The sequence below is a fragment of the Lissotriton helveticus genome, chromosome 5_1 (genome assembly GCF_964261635.1).
Source record: "Lissotriton helveticus chromosome 5_1, aLisHel1.1, whole genome shotgun sequence".
Lineage (NCBI taxonomy): Eukaryota > Metazoa > Chordata > Amphibia > Caudata > Salamandridae > Lissotriton > Lissotriton helveticus.
The window spans coordinates 2,030,318,793-2,030,340,941 of record NC_136065.1 but is presented as its reverse complement, the minus strand read 5'-3'; the positions used below and the strand labels follow the sequence as shown (position 1 = coordinate 2,030,340,941).

The 22,149-nt window shown below is 46.5% G+C and overlaps 1 protein-coding gene across 1 annotated transcript in view; it reads right to left on the bottom strand.

Moving 5' to 3' along the window:
- Positions 1-17,434: 17,434 nt before the first annotated feature.
- The window catches only part of LOC144756208 (E3 ubiquitin-protein ligase TRIM39-like), a 303,564-nt gene continuing 298,849 nt past the window's right edge, over positions 17,435-22,149 (bottom strand). Inside the window, exon 10 of the mRNA XM_078645822.1 lies at positions 17,435-18,478. Coding sequence (XP_078501948.1) covers positions 17,928-18,478 — 551 coding nt within the window. The 3' untranslated portion in view covers positions 17,435-17,927. The remainder of the gene's footprint in view (positions 18,479-22,149) is intronic.

Below are 22,149 nucleotides of genomic sequence, written 5' to 3'. Positions count from 1 at the left end.
TTTTCTAGCCCCTAGCTGTTCCTAATGCCACACACCGCCATATTGTAAATACAGCGCAAGCATGGCGTTAGGAATGGGCATACGGCAGCGGTTAAAGAAATGACGCTAAGCAGCATCAAAACAATTTACCCACACCTCTATTCATTTGGGATCGGAAATCCGATCAAGGAACCAGGTAGACTAAATTAATCGTGTCTATCTTGGCAATAATAATTTGCCTCTTTTATTTTAATTTATTTCATAGAGAAAAGATTATTTTTCACAAGGCTAGATTAGGAACACATTATCAACCAAACAAAGTATCACATTGACAAACACCTACACAAAAATCAATTATTATATTATGCACGAATTACCACACAATTTGACAATACATTTTAAACACGACAAAATTCTCAAAAATTAAATGCGTGAATACATTCATCAAGCATGTCAAAAAGAGCTGATTCTATATACACTATTTACATATATATTCAATTCTATTGCTTTACGCATTGAGTCAAACAAAATGTAAGAAAAAGATTCCTGATTTCTAAGAGGCAACAAATCCTCGTGTTTTGAAAGGGTGAAGCAAGAATCTTCACGTAGCCGACGCGTTTCGAGTTCTGGCCTTATAATTACCAAACTCTCATCAGGGCAGCATTAATCCTGTCTTTGACAACTATTTTTGCCAAGAAGAAAAAGAATAAAATCGTTTTTTTAATGAAATAGCTTCTGGAAAGCCCCTATATTCTCACTTGACCACCACTCCAAAATGTAATCACATACCTGTTCATTAACAGTATGGAGTTCTGGCGTTCTATTAATCTCCTACGGAGTACTTTCCAGTCTGCAACAAAGTATCAATCTCTATTTAGAGTCATGCCGTGAGGCTTTTAAACAAGCCAACGTCTAACGTAAAAGAATGGGGATTATCTTACGTGAATGACACTGAAATGACACTGGAATCATTCACGTTCTGGCACATGTCTGTATTCCTGCAAAAGTCGAAAGCTATTTTTACTGCCCAGTTCAGTTAGTATGCGAAAAAGATTAAATAATGAAAATGAGCGGGACCATTACTCACTCGACGTTCGTTGTTCGTTTGCGAATTATTGTCGGGCTCTATTTGTCCTCGATCTTTTGGACAGGAAACTGTAAAGGGAGAGAACGGGCTAAGCTTAGATCCGTTACCCAAAAGATATATCACGAAGCTCACTTTCTCTAAAAGGCTTTAGTATTTCACTTACCAAATTCCTCTGTAAGCGCATGGCATTAGTGGGAGTCTGTTGCTCGCTGAAGCGTTAGCAAACCAGCGTGCCTGAGCAGTTCGGAAATATAGTTCCAGGTCAAAGAAGTCACGTGGCATCTCTATGCGTCAGATGGGGAGGGGCCACATGTCGATTGAATTCTGGACCTTGTGGTTCCCAGAGGGAATTGGCACGCCACTGTATCTGAAGTGGACCTTTTAATAACAGTTTACCAATCAGAGTTAGATTCTATTCACTTCGCTCATACAGTTGAGCCCATTGTTAATACTGTCAAACTTCATAATTAGATACGCTTCCTTGCGTAGTAGCGCACTTTCAATATTGGGGGACCGATGTTTGGGGTCTATTACAGCCAATACTGTCCACTCAAAATCATTTTCGGAATGGTTGGCAGATATAAAATGCTCCACCATAGGGGCAGTCAAAACTCTGCGCCTTATGCGCGATCTGTGTTGTGTGATTCGCATGTTGACTTGTTGGCATGTTTTGCCGATATATACCTTGTTGCATCTGCAAAGCACTGCGTAAACAACATTTTTTGTTTTGCAGTTAGTAAAACTAACATGTCTCCATTTGATGTTGTTGTATTCAAATACATTTCCCTCCAAAGTTGACGAGCAAGCTACGCAGCACCCACATTTGTGGTGCCCGTCTATTGGTTTCAAATTCCACTGTGTGATTAAATCACTTTTTGGTTTTGGAACATAGCTGTCAGCTCTTATCAGCTGTTGTCCAATACTGAGGTTTTTCTTCATAGCGAAAATAGGTTTGGGCATAGGGTATTCCAGATTCTCCAGCAGATGCCAATTTTTTTAAATGATTTGCCTAAACTTGTTTGTATGAGAACTGAAGGTCGTCACACAAACAAGTTTATCCAACCCCAACTTGTCTTTCTTCTGTAACAGGCTTTCTCTGGGAGTGAATCTTGCTCTCTTCTTGGAGTGCCTAAGCAATTTTTTGGGGTATCCCCTCTTTATCATTTCCTCACAGAATGAATTAGCGTGAGTGTCGAATTCGGCCAGTTCAGTACAGTTCCTTCTTATTCTTAACAGTTGCCCGTACGGAAGATTTTCCTTCAGGCACTGAGGATGTGAACTCCTGTAATGGAGGATAGTGTTTCTGTCCATCTCTTTTTTGTACAATGTTGTATTCAATATTCCTGTCACCGGGATTATTGATACGTCCACAAATGTCATCTTTAATTTACTAGACTGCATTGAGAACTTAATATCAATGTGTCTTGAGTTGATCCAATCGACAAAGCAGTCCAACTCTGTCTGGCTCCCCTGCCACAGGAGCCAGACATCGTCGATTTACCTCAACCATTGGAGCATGTTGTTAGTAAAAGGACTATTGCTCATCCGAAAATGCAAGGCAATTCATTACAATTCAACAGTTGACTGATCAACCCGTGATTCAATAATCACTGCGGTGTGTTTTTTAAGAATTCAGTTTCCAAGTATCAGTTACTGCTGGTTCCTAAATAAAAACACACTCAGCTAATATAACTCTCACGGCTAAGCTGCCGTAAAACAAAACAACCTTTGCAGGAATACAGACCTGTGCCAGAACGTGAATGATTCCAGTGTCATTTCAGTGTCATTCACGTAAGATAATCCCCATTCTTTTACGTTAGACGTTGGCATGTTTAAAAGCCTCACGGCATGACTCTAAATAGAGATTGATACTTTGTTGCAGACTGGAAAGTACTCCGTAGGAGATTAATAGAACGCCAGAACTCCATACTGTTAATGAACAGGTATGTGATTACATTTTGGAGTGGTGGTCAAGTGAGAATATAGGGGCTTTCCAGAAGCTATTTCATTAAAAAAACGATTTTATTCTTTTTCTTCTTGTCAAAAATAGTTGTCAAAGACAGGATTAATGCTGCCCTGATGAGAGTTTGGTAATTATAAGGCCAGAACTCGAAACGCGTCGGCTATGTGAAGATTCTTGCTTCACCCTTTCAAAACACGAGGATTTGTTGCCTGTTAGAAATCAGGAATCTTTTTCTTACATTTTGTTTGACTCAATGCGTAAAGCAATAGAATTGAATATATATGTAAATAGTGTATATAGAATCAGCTCTTTTTGACATGCTTGATGAATGTATTCACGCATTTAATTTTTGAGAATTTTGTCGTGTTTAAAATGTATTGTCAAATTGTGTGGTAATTCGTGCATAATATGTAATAATTGATTTTTGTGTAGGTGTTTATGTCAATGTGATACTTTGTTTGGTTGATAATGTGTTCCTAATCTAGCCTTGTGAAAAATAATCTTTTCTCTATGAAATAAATTAAAATAAAAGAGGCAAATTATTATTGCCAAGATAGACACGATTAATTTAGTCTACCTGGTTCCTTGATCGGATTTCCGATCCCAAATGAATGGAGGTGTGGGTAAATTGTTCTTTGTACAAATTTAGTGGTCCAACCCCCCTCCTTCCCAACTGGACGAAACCCCTCCATTTTTTCTACAAAAGCAGCATCAAAACAGCATAGCAACAATCCTTGTTAATATGCCCCTAAGTGTGGTACTGCTTTTATACATTCCATACAGCAAGCATCAGATAACCTTCATTTCCCGAGGAACCAGGAATTTGACACAAGGCTGGCACAAGTAAAGGACAACTTGTATCGAACTAAGTTGCTCCGATTTACCGCTTGGCTATGCTAATAACACCAGCGAATATTTTAAATGTTTAATTGCTAGTCTTGAATGTGGCAGGTATCATGGGGAAAACTGGGAACCACATATGGTCTGACTTTGTGTGTTATTTTGTGATGCTGTTTTCAGGAGACGTGCACATCAATGGTTTTAAAACATTCTATCTGGCAGCTATTTCAACTCCTAATAGCTGCCCCATGGGGTTGGTGGGCTGGCGATATACATCTCGGCCATGGCCAACGCCAGGCACTTCCTTTACAAAGCCGATACACCATTTTACCAGATTCTTGGTCTTGAATTTGTGAACGCCTTACTGTTGGGCATTGTGAATTTTTACAACATTCCTAAAGCAGACAGACGTTATGTTTTGTCAACCCTGGATTTTGACCTGCCCGCCGCCCCCATACTAAAACATGAGCTGGGTCTGTTGTGTAGGGGTGACTTTAATGCTCAAACTTTGCAGAGTGTATCAGGATGCCTGTGGTTTTATGGATGCAGATAGTAATCCTATTTTTCTCTTTTCTCATGATTTGTTCGGCAATAATATTAATCATCTGATGATGAAATTGAATATGTGTTTTGCCAACGAATATATCAATATCAATGTTTTTCCCCAAATACCTTTGTGGTTAAGGGTGAGGGCTCTAGGATGGACTTTATTTTACTGTCTGCCAACCTAGTCAATATGATAGATGATCATCTGCTACACCGCCTCGCTATGAGTCACCACCATGGCCTAATTTTAGACATTTCCCACTGGCATGTGGTGAATTGTCCATTCTGGTAAGTCAACAGTATTTCTGCTCAAAAGAAAAAAGGTACTCGCATTAAGCTGGTGAAGGGAAATCACAGTTTGACGTTTGATAAGATACAGAGGATAACATGGCTATTACAAAGAGTGCATTTATTAACTTTTCGGAGGAAGTTAGGGGAGAATTATGCAGGTCTACATACAGGAGTTCAGAGAAGATAAGGGTATGGTTTGATGCAACATGCTTCAGATCCCATAAAGAGTAAATAGCCTCTCTCCATAAAAAGCCAGGTCTGACCCCAAAGTTACTCGTTGCAGGACGGCCTATAAGAGGGCAAATGCAAAAAGGAAAATGTCCTCAAATTAAAGATATACAGGCTTTTCGGCATATAATAAACCAAACGTTATTTAAAATTATCGAAGAACCCATGATCGAATCTGCTATATCTGTTCACGAATGGCCACTTTATTTTGGGGTGGGGTCCATTCCATCAGGGAATGAGTGGGAGGTGTGGCTAGCAGAATAAAGTTCAAAGCTCTAACCTTGGCGTTTAGAGCATTAAAGGGGACCTGTCCCAACTACTTAAAACTCAGACTCCCCCGGTATTACCAGGAGAGGTGCCTGCAATCCAACTCTTGGCTTCAGCTATTCGTCCCACGTGCCAGAAAAGCTAGACTTGGAGGCAGGTCCTTTTCTGCTGGCACGGCGATACTTTGGAACGCCCTGCCTGCCACCATCCAATCTGCCATGACAGAAGCCAGCTTTAAGAAACAACTAAAGACTTGGCTCTATACCCAGAAAAGCTAAGCACTCCCCCCTTCTTGCTCGGCCTAACAAGAAACGTTCATTCAGCGCCGGGACACCTCCTTGTGAGGTAGCTGTTCGCGCTCTACAAATATCAGTATTATTATTATTATTATATTAAAGGATTTATCTTGTCCTGCAAAGGACTATTTCCTCCCCAAGTACTACCCTTCCTTGGAAGAAGTGACAGAGGCTATAAGATCCAGCTCTAGTGGGAAATATCCCGGCCCGATGGGGTCCCTCTAGATTTATTCAAGAGTAATCTCGATTAGCAGGCCCCTTTGTTAACCAACATCTTTAGGGCAGTAAGTTCCTCTGCCATAATTCAATCATGAAGAACAAAAAGGGGTTTGGCTTTAGCGCAGTAAGGCTACGCCACGTTAGCAAACAACAAAACAAGTGCCAATACTGCTCAATTCTTTTTTCTCTGACACAACTCAAGATGAGTATCACGTCCTCATCTTAATTTACCACTTTTTCAGTCCTGAAATGTATCACAAAACATGTATGTTTATTTTTACATTTATTTTTGAATTATTAGTCTTTCTTTTTATATTTTATACATCAGACAATAAAGTTTTTGATTCTCTATTTGAAGCAACTACTTACTTCCTAGAATTGGGAGGAGTGAAGAGCTCCTGCTACTAAAAACCATGTGTGAATATATACATTGGGGTGTTGGAAGGCAAGTGCAGACGGTGCAAAAAGGGCTTCAAAAACTAACAGCTTCACTTCAAAACTCATTCATCAAAATCATACAACCAACATAGTTTTTTTTTTTTGTTTGTTTGTTAAGACCTTTATTGTAGGCACAGAGGTAAACCACAGCTTTTGTGCCTACAACCCAACGCGTCGGGCCGGCAGCGATAGTACATAGATCGAGCATAATTCCCGACCATGGGCCCAGTGCCAGTTACGTACACAGCATGTCGCCTACAACCCACTTGGGCCGGCCGCGATATCTGTAATATAAAGCTGTAGAATGAAGCGTAGTATTACAAGCAACCTATTCGTCAATATCAATTCGTACTTGCTTGAGGTCTAATTTCAACTTTTTTGTTGCACTTTAAACATTAACAACAACTCGTAACAGTACCCAGGAGGTCAGTCCCAGTCCCTTGTGAGTACCCCGGCAGGGGTGTGTGGTAGTCAGGTGCACCGGACTCCAATTCCGGCGTGATGTGGCTCTGAGCAGTAGAGTGGGTGTGTGTGTGGTTGCATACTTTGGCGTACGGTCAGGCATGTGTATCCCACTGGGGGAGGGGGCGTGGGGGGGGGCTATGTGTATAGTCTGTGCCTGTCTCCTGGTATGGGGGCGATGCTCCCCCCTAAATGCCAAGACCTGTGCAATGCGCGGGGGAGGATTGGAGGAGGGGGGAGGGGGGGGAAGGGGGTGGGGGAGGGAAGAGGAAGGAGGGGGAGGGGGGGGAGGAGATTTGCCGGGCCAAATTACTCCGTCAGCGGTTTATAGCTCCGACATCCGCGCGCTCCAGGAATGGACTGAGGGCCACCCCATACATCCCCCCCGTTGGCTCTAGGAATAGCGCGTAGAGGAGCATTGCAGGCAAAAAATCCCAGCTAGGTGTCCTCTAGCAGGCGGGTGGCAGGAGTGCCGTGTCTCGTCCTCACGACTGAGAGGGAGCGTCGTGCAGTCCACCAGCCTGCTCACCGTGCCCCGTTCCCTCCTGGTCTTCAGTACCCGCTTCAGCAGTAGATTGGGCACGGAGGAGATAGGCGGTGAGCGGGCCCCATAGGTCATTGGGTCGCGATTTATGTGGCAGCAGGTCGGCATAACTGTGTAGCTGGTCCTGCCAGGTTGACATTGTCGCCAGCCATAATTTGAATTTGGGGGCACGGCCCCGGCCCCATCTGCACGCCACATGGCGCTTCGCAAGTAGGAAGCCCATTGCGGTGAATTTCCGGAATCTGTTATTTGCTGCAGCGGCGAGTCCCAGTAATGCAACCTTAGGACAGGTTTCTAATTCTATCCCTATCATTGTGGACATGGCCTCGGTCACCTGCGTCCAGTACAGCGCGACTTCTGGGCATGACCACGCTAAGTGCATAAAGTCAGCTCCCACTTGTCTGCACCTGGCGCAACGATCATCCTCTCGAAGACCAAATCTGCGGAGCATGGCGGGAGTGTAATAGAGGCGGTGGAGGAATTTATAGTGAATCAGTCTAAGGCGAGCATTTCCCGTCACCGATACTGTATGGGAGCAGCTGTCTTCCCATTGCTCGTCTGAAAGGGGAGGATCTAAGTCCGCGGCCCAGTCTCGTCTGGCACGCAGTTCTGGGGGGACGGAGGAAGCATTCGCGTGTTTGTAGAGCATGGAAACAACGTGTTTCGGGGTGTCCTGCTGTAGCAGTGCATGCAGGGGCGTAAAGGTTTCTGGCTCATCCGGGAACTCCAGTGTGATAGATTTGATATTCTGTCGGAGCCGCGTGTATAGGAATGTGTCCATAATAGAAGGCGTTTGTTCCCCGAAAAATTGAGCCTTTGTACGAAACTGGCCATTCACGTATGAATCTCCCCACTTGCAGAGGGCCAGTCTGGAGAGCAGTTTACGGCCTATTTCCTCTCGGGCAATACTCACTCTAGGGTCATTTGCCAGAATCATTCTGGGAGAATACATAAGGGTCACCCCCATACGCTCCGCAATCCTGCGCCAGGCTCTTACCGTACAATCTACCGTGGATGGGTCCCGATCCGTTACATTAACCTCCTTATAAAGGTATCCCGACGGTTTTTCTGGTCTCATATATCCGTCTTCCACAGCGAGATGCGCCATGAAGGGCGGAGGGTGAAGCCAGTAGGAAGCGAAATGGCCCTGTGCGCAGTCGTAGTACAATCGGAAGTTCGGCACTTCAAATCCGCCTTGATGATAAGGTAACATGAGCGTCGCTAGTTTTAGCCGAGCTTGTTTCCCCCCCCATATAAGTCGGGAGAGCTGGGACTCCAGCGCCTTAAAGAAATGCGGGCCTGGACTATAGGGAATATTGGTGAATAGGTAAAGCAGCTTAGGGAGAATTACCATTTTGATCATGGATACACGCCCCGCCATGGACAACGGAAGATGAATCCATTTCGTTATGCTGTCAGCTAATTTGTCCAGGACCGTACCGTAGTTTGCCCTGATCAGTGCGTCACGGTTCCGAGTCACGATGACTCCCAAGTATTTTATCTCGTCTTGTGCCCATTCTAGCGGGTAGTCAAGGGAGAACTGGGGAGTGTTGTCAGTGAGGGGAAACAGGGCTGATTTGGACCAGTTGATTTGTACTCCCGCTATCGCTCCAAACTTGGTAATTTCGCGCAGTAGGGGATTGAGGTTGTCTCGCGGTTTATGTACATATAAGGTCATATCATCCGCGTATAAGGAGATGAGCAGCTGATGTTCCGGGTAAATCAGGGACCTATGGTTATGATGTTGGCGAAGTTTGGCTGCCAGGGGTTCAATTGCTATCGCAAATAATACTGGAGATAATGGGCAACCCTGTCGGGTTCCTCTATGTATCTCGAAGGGTGCGGAGCGGGACCCGTTTAGGAGGACCGAAGCTCGTGGTTTGGTGTACAGAAGTTTGATCCAATCCAAAAAGCTGAATGGAGTACCCATCCTTTCCAGTAACTACAAGAGGTAGTCCCATTCCAGGGAATCGAATGCTTTGGTAGCATCTAAAAATATTGCAGCTGCTTCACAGTTGGGATCTATATCTTGCATGACCGCCTGCAGGGTACGAAGATTGTGCGAAGTCGCACGATTCGGGACAAACCCCGCCTGATCTGGGAGGACCAGCCTCTCCATAAGAAGATTCAGGCGAGTCGCGAGCACTTTAGCCAGTATTTTAACGTCAGTATTTAAAAGTGACAGGGGTCGGTAGGAGTCACACAGCTCCGGAGGTTTACCTGGCTTAAGCAGTGACGCTATCAATGCCTCTCTCATGCTGTCGGGCAGTGTCCCTTCCTCGAGAGCTGAGTAATATACCTGCTTCAGTATGGGGGCGAGTAGGTGGATGTAGGTTTTATAGAAATCTATCGGCAGCCCATCTGATCCTGGAGATTTGCCGGATTTCATGGACATAATGGCGTCCTTTATTTCATCTAGCTCAAGTTCGAGGTGTAAGAATTTCTGTTGCGTCGGGCCTAACCATGCAATAGCCGTATCTTCCAGGTAGGTATGAAGTACCAGAGGCTCTCGCCTTTGTGAGGAGTACAGTGCCTTGTAGTGGTTCGTAAGCACCTGGAGCTGTCCCGGTAAGTCCCTCTGGGGCACCTGGTGTTCATCGCACAGGGAAGTTACATAATTGCTATGTCTAGGTGGTTTTACAGCCGTGGCCAGGGCCTTTCCCGGCCTGTCCCCCTCCCCATATATACGCGCCATGTAGGGTTTACCTCGGAATTGACATTCTTTTTCCGCCGCTTCCGAATACTCATTGATCTTCTCCCTGAGCTGAGCACGTTTCTCATATTCCACCGCGCCGCTAGCTACATCCCTCTCAAGTGTGCGTATCTCGGACTCTAACTTGTGTAGCTCTCCCCGCAGGGATTTGAGTACTCCCCCTCCCTTGGAAATACACCAGCCTCTAACAGTGACTTTGAAAGCCTCCCAAACAGTAGTAAGGCTACTAACAGAGTTAATATTACGGTCAAAGAAGTCTTGTATGTCTATCTCGAGCTCTGACTTAAAGGCTGAGTCTGCAAGGTGCGCGGGGTTGAGGCGCCAGCTTAAATAAGGGGAGACTTCATGGGGGACGCGCAGAGTAAGGAGGACAGGTGAGTGGTCCGAAAAAGTACGAGCCAGGTGCATGGCGTTAATTACCCAGGGTGTCAGGCCTGCCGTAAGGAAAATGTAGTCTACGCGAGCCCAGGTAGAGTGAACTGCGGAGTAGTGAGTACCTTGGCGCGTGGTGGGGTGCGTATGTCTCCAGGCGTCAACTAAATGGTGATCTTCCAGAATGCCCAGTAAGGAACGTTGGGTGTTTGTGTAATGTGCCGATTGCGGGTGTGATCTGTCAAGAACAGGCTTTACGGCTGTATTGAAGTCCCCCCCAAGTATTACATGAGCTATGCCCAGAGTTTGAATTTTGCCCCACAGTGTGAGAAGTGCAGATGGGTCGTCCGTGTTTGGGCCATAATAGCATGCAATAATCACTGTGTGAGAGTACAATTTCCCCCAGACCATGCAGTATCTCCCCCCCACTGTCTATGTCCGTGCCTGCTGGGGTAAAACCTACCCCTCTCCGCACAAGGATCGTGACCCCTCTAGCATAACTAGAGAAAGACGAAAAGACCCTGCACAAGGCCCATTTGGATGCGAATAGAGGGGTCCCATTTGGCAGTATATGAGACTCCTGTAGAAGAGCTATAGCCACTCCATGTCTGTCCAGGTACCCCAAAATTTGTCTTTTCTTCCTAGGGTTATTGAGCCCTCGTACATTCCATGACAATACCTGGAGCTGTAGCCCAGGTGGTGGATCCGCTACGTCCCCCATCCCCGCAATGACATATAAACTGAGCAAGTAGGCGTGGTGACATGCATCGAACAAGTATGTGCAGAATGACAAATTAAGACATTACCCAGCCCCCCACCTTGGGGCCTCCCCCTCCCGGGACTCACCCTCCATCGGCAAAGAACAGTGTAAGGAACTAGACGACCTCCCGATCCCATCCTCCCCCCGGCAACCCCAACTGGCCAGATCAACATCCACCCCGCAGCACTGAAATGTCCGCCTCCCACTAGCGCATCAAGTGTACTATTAATCGTTGAGGCAGTGCTTGCGTTCCGCCCTCCCACTCCGGCTTCCCCAACTTGCCGGGCAATCAGAACCCGCCCCCCCTCCCACAACCCAAATAGAACCAAAATCATCATCAGAACTACAGTAACCCAGACCCCAGAAGGGGGAAAGGTGTTATGGGGATCGCCCATTGGAGGCATAGCCTAAGAGGCGCCAGACCTGCCCTCCACCTCCTTACTTGCACCCACTGGCATCAGGGACAAGGCCCAGACTTCGGCCGTGGGACGGAGGTGGGTGATCCGGCATTTGTCAATGTTGTAGATCGGTGATAGATAAAATCTGCAGTGGTACCACACCAGTAAGTGGCGCATCTAGTCCAGAGGAGAGCTGCTACCGGCGGTGGTACCTCGATGAATACAGGACTGTCTTGATTAGTCTTGTTGGGATAACGGAGATTGTGACCTGGACCGTCGCTCCTCCCTCTCCACCCGGAGTCTCTCCTTCCTTTGCTGCTTTAGAAAGTCTTCCACCTGTTGTGGGTTGGTAAAGAAGTGGTGAGTGCCACGGTGTGTGATCTTTAGCTTCGCAGGATAAAGCATAGCATATGGGATTTCGTGGGTTTGCAGTTTCTTTTTAACTGCGGCAAATTTGCGTCTTGCATCTTGTACTGAGGGGGTAAAGTCAGGAAAGAAGGACTGCGTTGCCATAGGTTACTGTGCCCAGCTCTCTTGCGCGACGAAGGACTGCATCTCTGTCTCTGTAATTCAGGAAACGGGCGATGATAGGGCGCGGGGGCAGCCCAAGAGGAGGAGGTGCAGCAAGTGATCGATGTGCCCGTTCCACTATTAAATGTGGGGAGAAGGAATCTTTTCCGAACAGTTCCACCACCAGTTTTTCCATGAAGATCTCCAGTTTGCCAGTGTTTGTTGTTTCCGCAAGGCCCAGGACGCGGATGTTATTGCGTCTGGACCTCGCTTCTAAATCTTCATTCTTATCCGCAATTACCTTGAGCAGTTTATCCATTTGCGAAACTTGCTTGGTGGTCGTCGTCGCCCCGTCTTCCAGCGTAGAGATCCTGTCCTCGGTCTCTTTGATGCGGGTATCATGCTGTTCCAGTCTCGTCACGACACTATCCATACGGGTGTTAATGGTGTCGATCTTGGCATCAATGGTCGATAGGCTCTGCTTCATGCCAAGTAATAGCGTCTTCCAATCGTCGTCTTGGGGGGCCGGCGCAGCGGGCCTTCCCTCTGCATCCGGCATCCCCTTGGCAGATTTTTTAGACTCAAACGGTATCTTGGATTGCCTGGCATCGTTGCGCCCCATGTCTCGTCTCGGAGTCCGGGCCGCCGCCAGTGAAGAGGACGCCAGTATTCCTGGTGGAGGAGATGGGTATATGTGTAGCTGCAAGCAGACACTCGCTAGCAGCAGGCTGTTGGTGCCTGTTATAGGGATGACCAGCGCGCTATGGAGCCCCTCCTCCGTCTATTTTATCTTCCAGTGGAAATCCCCCAGCTCAAGGTCAGAAGGCGCTCCTGATTCCGCCTCTACGCATGGATTGTTCGGTCAGTGTTCACTGGACCTCCCTGGAGAGGGGGCCCACCACTTCACAGGCAGGGAATCGGGTCAGTTTGGTATGATGGCCTCTATCTCCTCAGGGGCACAAGGCCTGCACCCAGTCGGCGGCGTCACGATGGCCTGTGGTGTCTCCGGCTAGGCCAGGAATCTCCGCCCCCCCGAGGCCCCGCAGAGTGGGACCGGGCCCGGGGCCCGCCGGTCGCAGGCGCAAGGCCCCGCACCGTCCAAGCGTCGGAGCGTGTGGATGGGGGACGCTGGGCTAAGTGCGGTGAGCAATCTTCCTTCACAGTACCGGCCCAGCCGGTGCAGGCTCCGCAGTCTTAATGGGGGTGATGCGGTAGTCTAGCGGGGTGTAAATGCGGAGCTCCCTAGGCCGGTCCGCCCGCCGGGAGTAAAGGCAGCATGGAGTGTGACCGCTCTCACCCCTTCTTCGTCCCTATGTTCCACTGCAGCGCCTCGCGCCCCACAGGTCCGGTCCGCCCCTCGTGAGACAAACAGCCCGAAGCGTGTCCGCCCACACCTCCTCACCGTCTGTGTGCTCCGCTGCTCCGCAACACTCCTCCCAGGTATTAGAAATGAACGGCGCAGCTCCCGGCCGAAAGGAAAGCCGTTGGTCGTGTCTTCCACCAACGCTTCACACCAGGGTCACCGCTGCAGTGTTTTTCGAGGTCGGACCCCGGGGGGGAGGGGGGGACCAGGGCACAGCTTTCAGGCCAATGTCCACCGGCTCCGTCGGAGAGGCCGCAGATCCCCGGCCTGTCCCAGTCAGAAGACCCGGCTGGCAGCCTCCGACGAAGCGACTCTTCCTCCCGCTCTCGAATCTCAGGCGTCTCCCCAGGCAAGCAGCTGCGCAAATCAAGCGAGTTTTACACCGCTGTGTGCAGGGCACCTCAGTGGAGCCAGTTTTGAGGGTTTCGGTCCAGTATCACCGCTCAGGATGCTGTAGGATTATGGATTATGCCAGGTCGGGCGGGAGCTTCACTCCAGTGCGGCCATCTTGGTTTGGCGCCACCTAGCGCCCCCCATACAACCAACATAGTTACACTATACGAACAACACAAGAGACAAACAGTGAGGGATAGTGATAGTTGTGTGTGAAAAGATATCCCTAGGCTTGTATCATTTCTTAAGCTAAGGATACAACGATAATTCATAACGGCTTTTTCTATTCTTTAATCACAATGAGTAAATTAGGCCACCATAAACTCAATCCATTCAGGCTAATTACAACAATGGTATCCATTCAAGCTATTTACAATAATGATTGGCCTAAAAGGGGACAAGAAAAATCAAGAAAAGCAAGGTCAACTAAGAAAGGGGGTTGACGCATTTCGAATCCCTTAGGTTCGTGGGATTCTCTTCAGGACCAAGACAGAAGCATATCTGTTGGGCTTGCTTGAGGTCTTGTCAGTGGAGACATTTTTTGTGACCAGTGCGCTGGTTCTCCTGTCGATAAATCCAAATGCCAGTTTCATTTGAAAATCAAACAATCATTATTCTGTTAATTTCTTCGGTTCTTAGTTTTCAGAGTTCCATTAGGCTCGCGTTTCAGGCGCCGACCTTACTGTTGGGCATTGTGAATTTTTACAACATTCCTAAAGCAGACAGACGTTATGTTTTGTCAACCCTGGATTTTGACCTGCCCGCCGCCCCCATACTAAAACGTGAGCTGGGTCTGTTGTGTAGGGGTGACTTTAATGCTCAAACTTTGCAGAGTGTATCAGGATGCCTGTGGTTTTATGGATGCAGATAGTAATCCTATTTTTCTCTTTTCTCATGATTTGTTCGGCAATAATATTAATCATCTGATGATTAAATTGAATATGTGTTTTGGCAACGAATATATCAATATCAATGTTTTTCCACAAATACCTTTGTGGTTAAGGGTGAGGGCTCTGGGATGGACTTTATTTTACTGTCTGCCAACCTAGTCAATATGATAGATGATCATCTGCTACACCGCCTCGCTATGAGTCACCACCATGGCCTAATTTTAGACATTTCCCACTGGCATGTGGTGATTTGTCCCATCAGGTAAGTCAACAGTATTTCTGCTCAAAAGAAAAAAAGGTACTTGCATTAAGCTGGTGAAATGAAATCACAGTTTGACGTTTGATAAGATACAGAGGATAACATGGCTATTACAAAGAGTGCATTTATTAACTTTTCGGAGGAAGTTAGGGGAGAATTATGCAGGTCTACATACAGGAGTTCAGAGAAGATAAGGTTATGGTTTGATGCAACATGCTTCAGATCCCATAAAGAGTAAATAGCCTCTCTCCATAAAAAGCCAGGTCTGACCCCAAAGTTACTCGTTGCAGGACGGCTTATAAGAGGGCAAATGCAAAAAGGAAAATGTCCTCAAATTAAAGATATACAGGCTTTTTGGCATATAATAAACCAAACGTTATTTAAAATTATCGAAGAACCCATGATCGAATCTGCTAAATCTGTTCACGAATGGCCACTTTCTTTTGGGGTGGGGTCCATTCCATCAGGGAATGAGTGGGAGGTGTAAAGGATTTATCTTGTCCTGCAAAGGACTATTTCCTCCCCAAGTACTATCCTTCCCTGGAAGAAGTGACAGAGGCTATAAGATCCAGCTCTAGTGGGAAATAACCCGGCCCGATGGGGTCCCTCTAGATTTATTCAAGAGTAATCTCGATTAGCAGGCCCCTTTGTTAACCAACATCTTTAGGTCAGTAAGTTCCTCTGCCATAATTCAATCATGGTCCGACTCGTTCATTGACCAGATCTTTATGAAAGAGAATTATGAGGACCCTAGCTGTTACAGCTCAATTTCTCTCCTGGACTCCATGGTACACACTGCACCACCTAATGATAGAGAGTGTTCAGTAAAGTCCTATTTTGAAAAAGAAAGTGTGGCAGCACCTGCACTGGGCCCTCCCATAAGCTCTTCATCCATATTTTCATCCCTGTTGTGTCCTTAAGTATGCAGAAAACTCAGGGTCTGCTGCCTACTTGCATCAGTAACACCAGTAACTTACCTCAGATGAACAAGGTGCGCGGGAATGTGCAGGAGTCCATTCATCTACGTTCACATTTTCACCATCTCCCCTCCCAAATATGGACACAGCATGTTCTCTGCCCAGGGACAACCGACATAGATAAACTCAAATCTTCCTGGACATCAGTGGAATTTACACTCTCGATGGCTGTGGAAGCCAACTCTCTGTCACTTCCATGGTCCCACCTTTCACGGCCTCCTCCTCAAAAGCAGTGAAGTTTGCTGCAGCAGGAAGCCTCTAGCCACACCACATCATAGGAGAAGAGCTACAGTTCAGAGAAAAGTAATATTAGACTAGAACACCAACCACTGAGCCTCAGAGCCAAGCCCCTCTTTGGGCTTTTTATACAAGCACAGGTCTGGAGTGAAAAACACATGTATGAGACTGGTGCCCGAGGACTGTACATCAAACCAATAAGGTGCGAGAGCAGCAAAGCCAACCTAGGGTGACACAAGGCTCATCACATGCAAATTCCTCAACAGCTGCCACGGCGCAGAACATGCAACAGCAGAATAAGAGTTAATGCAATGAAGACTAGAGTTCAATGCCAGACGCACTCCGCTGACCACATAAACAGGAGTGCAGGTGGGAAGGACATCATTTGTTGGACATAATAGGTCCTGGATCTGGGATTCATTAGGCCGTTTTACAACCTATCACAGGCATAATTCAGGCCCCTGTGGTGCAGAGGAGCCCAAAGCCATAATGGGGGGGGCATAACCCTACAAGGAGCTCCTATTTAGCTTATTGGCAATGTATATCTGTGAGATATGGACCCCTCATCATATTCTGCGGGGCCCATCATTCTGCTTTACGCCACTGCAACCTATTTGAGTAGTGTGGTAAGAGAGTAAGCAGCATTATCTACCTATGCATGTAGTGTATCCTACCATAATATTACACATTAAATATTGACCTGCACTTACGTCAACTCCGCTTTACGAGCTACCAACATACTGTCAAAGCAGCAGATGTGAAGTTAGGAGTAGTAAACCTGCACTTACCTAGGTAGGCCTCTCTAGTCTATGTTAGTTACTGTGAAGTCCATATACACGCAGCTGACATTCGTGACCTAGATATTGTAACGAACAACACCATAAAATGGGAACCGAAATGTAAAGAAATGTGAGTGTTTTTCAAGAGTCAAAACTAGAACAGCGAGGAAGGGTGGTGAGGGACAGAAGAGGGGACGTGGTGAGAGAATACCCACAGCCAGAGCGGTGGGGGAGGAGTGGCGAGGTAGAAAGGTGTAACACCGGTGTAACAACGGGTAAAATGTGAGGAGAGAGTTGGAGTAAAAGCAAACACAGGTGGGAGAAGAAAGGAAACACACTGTATAAGAAAGTAAAGGGAGATAAATGACGGCGAGATGCACAGGAAGGGAGACCGAGGCAGTGAGAGTCAAAATGTAACCTTTTTGTGTCCTAGGGGGGGAGGAGGGGGGCTATGCTCCTCTAAAAAATAAAAGGGGTCTCACTTAAGCTGAAGGTGATAAAGTCACGATTGAACACATTTTTCCATATGGAGTCACTAAACAAATGATAACCAGTCGACACTTACAGTTTTTGATGGAATAACTGCTGGTCTTTATTAAATTGATAAAGGAAACAAACGGGCAACTGGTTCCATTCTACTGAGATGTTTAGTCAGTATCAAGGCATTTTCCAAATCACAAAGACAGACATGATAGGGTTAAAGTTTTATTTTTCTGCGGTCCCTGATACTGGAGAGGAATATGGAGGGTGGGCTTCACTGAACAAGGAACCTGAGAAGTGTGGTCAGCATTCTCACTCCCAGCAGTGTCCATGACTGGGGGAGAGGAGGGGTCAGCTGGGGGGTTAGGGGGAGGCGGCAGGAAGCCATGCTCTATTGGCCAATGCTCAGCAACACTCAAGTACAAAGGGGCAGCACGGGCTGCACCGCACGGCTCCTGAAACCAGTTACTTGCCGGTTTCCAGTGAAGGATTGAAATGTAAACAGATGGGAATATAGAATATATACTGCTGTTCTAATGTGAATAGAAACAATATGTGGTGGGGCACTCGACTGCACGCAATCAAAGGTAGTTAGTGCCATGATATATTTTTACCAGGCTGTGCTGAGAGCTGCTCTCACCCTTGTGTTACAGGCAGGACCCGCAGCGCCCCCGCATTCCTCCCTCCATCGTTGAGTCCTGGATAGAAGAAGGCCCGCAGGGTGGGGGGGAAGGGGGCCCCGGAGAAGGTGAAGAGCAGAGACCGGTCATCCACATTGTACACCGAGAGCCTGCCCGCCTCATAGTCCAGGAAGAGACCCACAGCCCTGGGCGGCACACGGGGGATCAGGAGGGTGGAGGGGAAGGTGAGAGCTTCGTAGTTATCATCTCTGAGCCACACTGTCCAGAATCCATCCTCAGGCGCTAGTGTGATCCTCCCCTTCCTGTTCACAGACTCGTCACACACCCCCAGGATCCAGTCCGTCTTGTCCCCCACCTCCACCTCCCAGTAATGCCTCCCTGAGCTCAGCCTGTGTGTCCCTAGCACAACAACATATATTGTAAATCTCTGGGGTGTGTTGGGGAGATAACGTGCTCTGTCTCCGCACCTCACGCGCCTCACGCTCCTCCCGTCCTCGGATAGGATGAGCTTCCCATGAGCAGTGTACGGATCCAGGGTCACCGCAGCTGCAAGAGAGAGAAGCAGAGATGAGAGCTCAGAAATCACTCATCCATAATAAACACATCACTGATATTCAGCCGGTCGCTGCAGTAGCATCAGAGCTTCATTCAATCTTGATGCACCACCTCCCGCTGAACCATACACCCATGTCAGCAGCACCCCGTTTAAGTGAAGTAATCAATGGTGTATAGTCGTCACAGCTTTTTTTCAAAACGCACTCCATGGTGCAGTATTGTTGTCTGTAAGTAAAAGTATTACAGTTCACAGGTTGTAATAGCTCAGATGTGAATTAGGAGGGGGGCTTAGGAAGCCGCCCCTAGAGCTGCAGAGTTTGGAAACAGAGAACTGACTTACTGGCTTTCACCAAATGTTTAACACTTGAAGCAGGAAACCATCTCACAGATGCGGTGTGTGAGCCCATGAAAGGCTCAGTAATCCTCATTTCATCCAAACATTTTTTTTTCTGTTGTCAGATTTTGTTTCTGTTGTCAATGTCCACAATAAGTTTGCATTTAAGGCAAACCACTCACTGATGTAATTGACTCCAGACCTACCAATTTACATGGTGCCCCCGTGTGTCACACCTTATCAGCATCTTCCACAAAGGTATACAGCTTAGAACCTTTCATACACAGGGAGCACAAAAATGTGACGTCACTCTTGTTTGTCCGTTAGGAAGAGTAGGGGCTGAAAGCTCGAGCTAATCCTTCTGACATGTCCACCAGGGATTTCCCAGAGGTAGAACAGGTGGTGGCTCCGTCATCAGGAAAACCATCTCTTGACCTGTAATGATGCAGGGAATGTGAAAGGCTATCCAACAGTGCCTGGTAGATGTCCCATTATCGCTCATCTAGACATAGGGACCATGTTGTATTGTGATGCAAGGCAATGTGTTTTCCTTTGAAGGATCCTCGTATATTTCTGCACGCCTTATCTCTTTTGTGTTCCACTGTTGTCCAGTACAGCATTCTGACTTGGACTCCGGATAGGGCAAAAGCGACTCCCTGCCTCTCCTTGTTGCTGCTTCGTGAGCTTATTAATATGGTTTCTTCATGATTTTGGATCTTACTATAAACCTTACGTGATTTGCTACACTGGTATTGCTGCCTTTTTAGGTCTCGCCTAGGTAACGGATGCACTGTCTCGTTGAGACATGCCGTATATGTTTTACTATGTGCGTCACCGCCTGTTTTCAAATTATTGTTTCCATTTATTATCGAGTGTGCTTTTCAAAATGTTGTACTTGGTATTGGTTAATAGTATTCCAAGTCCCTCCTTTTTGAATGTTGGGCACGCCTATGGCTATCGGCCCTTTTACTTGTATTATTTAGGCATTTTTTTTTAGACTTCTTATTTAATGTGCTTCGTTTAGTTTTCTGTTTCAGGCAAGCACGTGATGTTGATTGGATTTAAAGGATTTCAGCCCCTGCTGATCGTGTGCCTCCCAGGCACAGACACACATAGTTTTTGAGCTGCTTCATGGTCTGGCATCCGTCTTTTTACAGATGCACTTGAATACTTTTTTTTCGTTCTGCGTTGTTTTTTGTATGCTGTGTTTTTTCGTACTTGTTATTTAATGTGCCTCGCTTTGTATTAAAGAGCTGTACCAGAGTACTTTACTTTAGTTCGGTGTTGTTTTTGTGTTGTGCTTATTATTTCATGTGCCTGCTTTGGGTTTCTGTTTGAGGCAAGTGCGTGACGCATTTAGGTTTCAAAGGGCTTCAGCTCCTTCTTATTTTCAGCGCGGTCCGCTTTCACTTTAGCGGTTGCGCTTGCTTATTTAATTAATTTGCCCCGTGGGCCGAAAGGGAGCGTTTCTCCTCACTAATGCGAGTTTGAGCTATTGACATTGCAAATAACAATGCCTTTTATTTTAGTTTTAGTTTTTAAGACATAAATAAAAGGTATTGTCATTTACAATTCCAATCGCTTAAACTTGAGTAATGCGAGACCTATTGCATTGCAAATGATTGTGTTTTTTTAAGCAGCATGGCCGCCCCGTAACACAGGCGCCTGCTTTCAATCACTTTAACCAACTTATTTTATTAACAATAACACCACCACCAATACCTCCAGCACAACCAGTACAACCACCACCAATACCTCCACCACTACCACCAGTACCAGCACTACCACCACCAGTACCACTACCCCCAATACCACCACCACCAGTACCACCACTACTACCCATACCAACACCACCACTACCAGTACCACCACCAACACCACCACCACCACCAGTATCACCACCACCAACAACACCAGTACCACTATCACCACCAGCAACACCACCAGTACCACCACCACCACCAGCACCATTGCCAGTACCACCACCACCACCAGTACCAACCACCACCACAACCACCAGTACCACCACCAATACCGCCAGTACCACCACCAGCATCACCACCAGTACCGCCACCACCAATACCAGTACCACCACCTCCACCAGTACCAATAACACCACTATCACTATTACCAGATTCACCACCACCACCACCAATACCACCACCAGCATTACCACCAGTACCAGTACCACTATTGCCACCACCAGTACTACCAGTACCACCACCACCAGCAGTACCACCACCACCTCCAGTACAACCACCACCAGTACCACAACAAGTACCACAACCACCACCACCAGTACCAGCTATTAGTATTGTAAATGACAATGACTTTTATTTATGTTTTAAAAACCAAAACATAAAAAAAGGTATTGTCATTTACAGTGGCAATAGCTCAAACGCGCGTGAATGTGAGACCTATTGCATTGCGAATGCTTGTTTATTTACGGATACCACAATAGATGGCAACATGAAAGAAAGTATACCCATTGTTGGCCCACTGAAGGATTCTCCTTTTAATCGGCTTGCCACTATTTCAACATTGCTTCGACAAAGGTACGATCTGTTATTATTATCATTATCACCGAGCACCGCTGTGTGTTTACCTGGTTGCGCCTTTTAAATTTTCACAGTCGGCGGATCCACGCAAGGAGTTCTGTGCGGCATTTCTTTTGGAAGCTCTCTGATGGCAGAACTCAGGCTACATCACCTACTGGGGCATTCTCGGATTGCCTTTGTGCGCGTCACACCCAGGGGCACATGGTTTTGTCTCCAGGAATAAATGCTACAAAACCGACGCACGCTTTGCATAATGGGATTTCAGGAAGTACTGTACTACGTGGAGTAAATAAATCTTACGCGCTGCAGCAGTTACTTTTACGAAATGAAACATTTCCTAGAGAAGGAACGTTTCAATTCTATTAAAGACAAGGAGGCAAAGATTATGCATTTCTTTCTTCACTTTATGAAATCAGCGGCCTTTAGTGAACATATTAAAGCAAAAACAACGCAGACTACATATCCAATGAACCATAGAGGAATGTGCCTCCATAGTAACCATAGTCCAATCCGGTGTATATCACAGTATGACATCCCTTCCCATTCCTCTTCTTCACTGGAGAAAGTTAAACTTGAATGCTTTTCCTAGACGAATTTGATCAACAACCGTTATCCAATTCCTTGTAACATTACCTGATTTTCATTTATAGCCAGGATTGCCACATCTCCTTTTGGATGTATTTTTGAGAGAACATGCACATCACATGTATGAATCTTCAGTTATCTAGATATAGGATATTAACTTAACCTAACCATAATGAAGTATTATC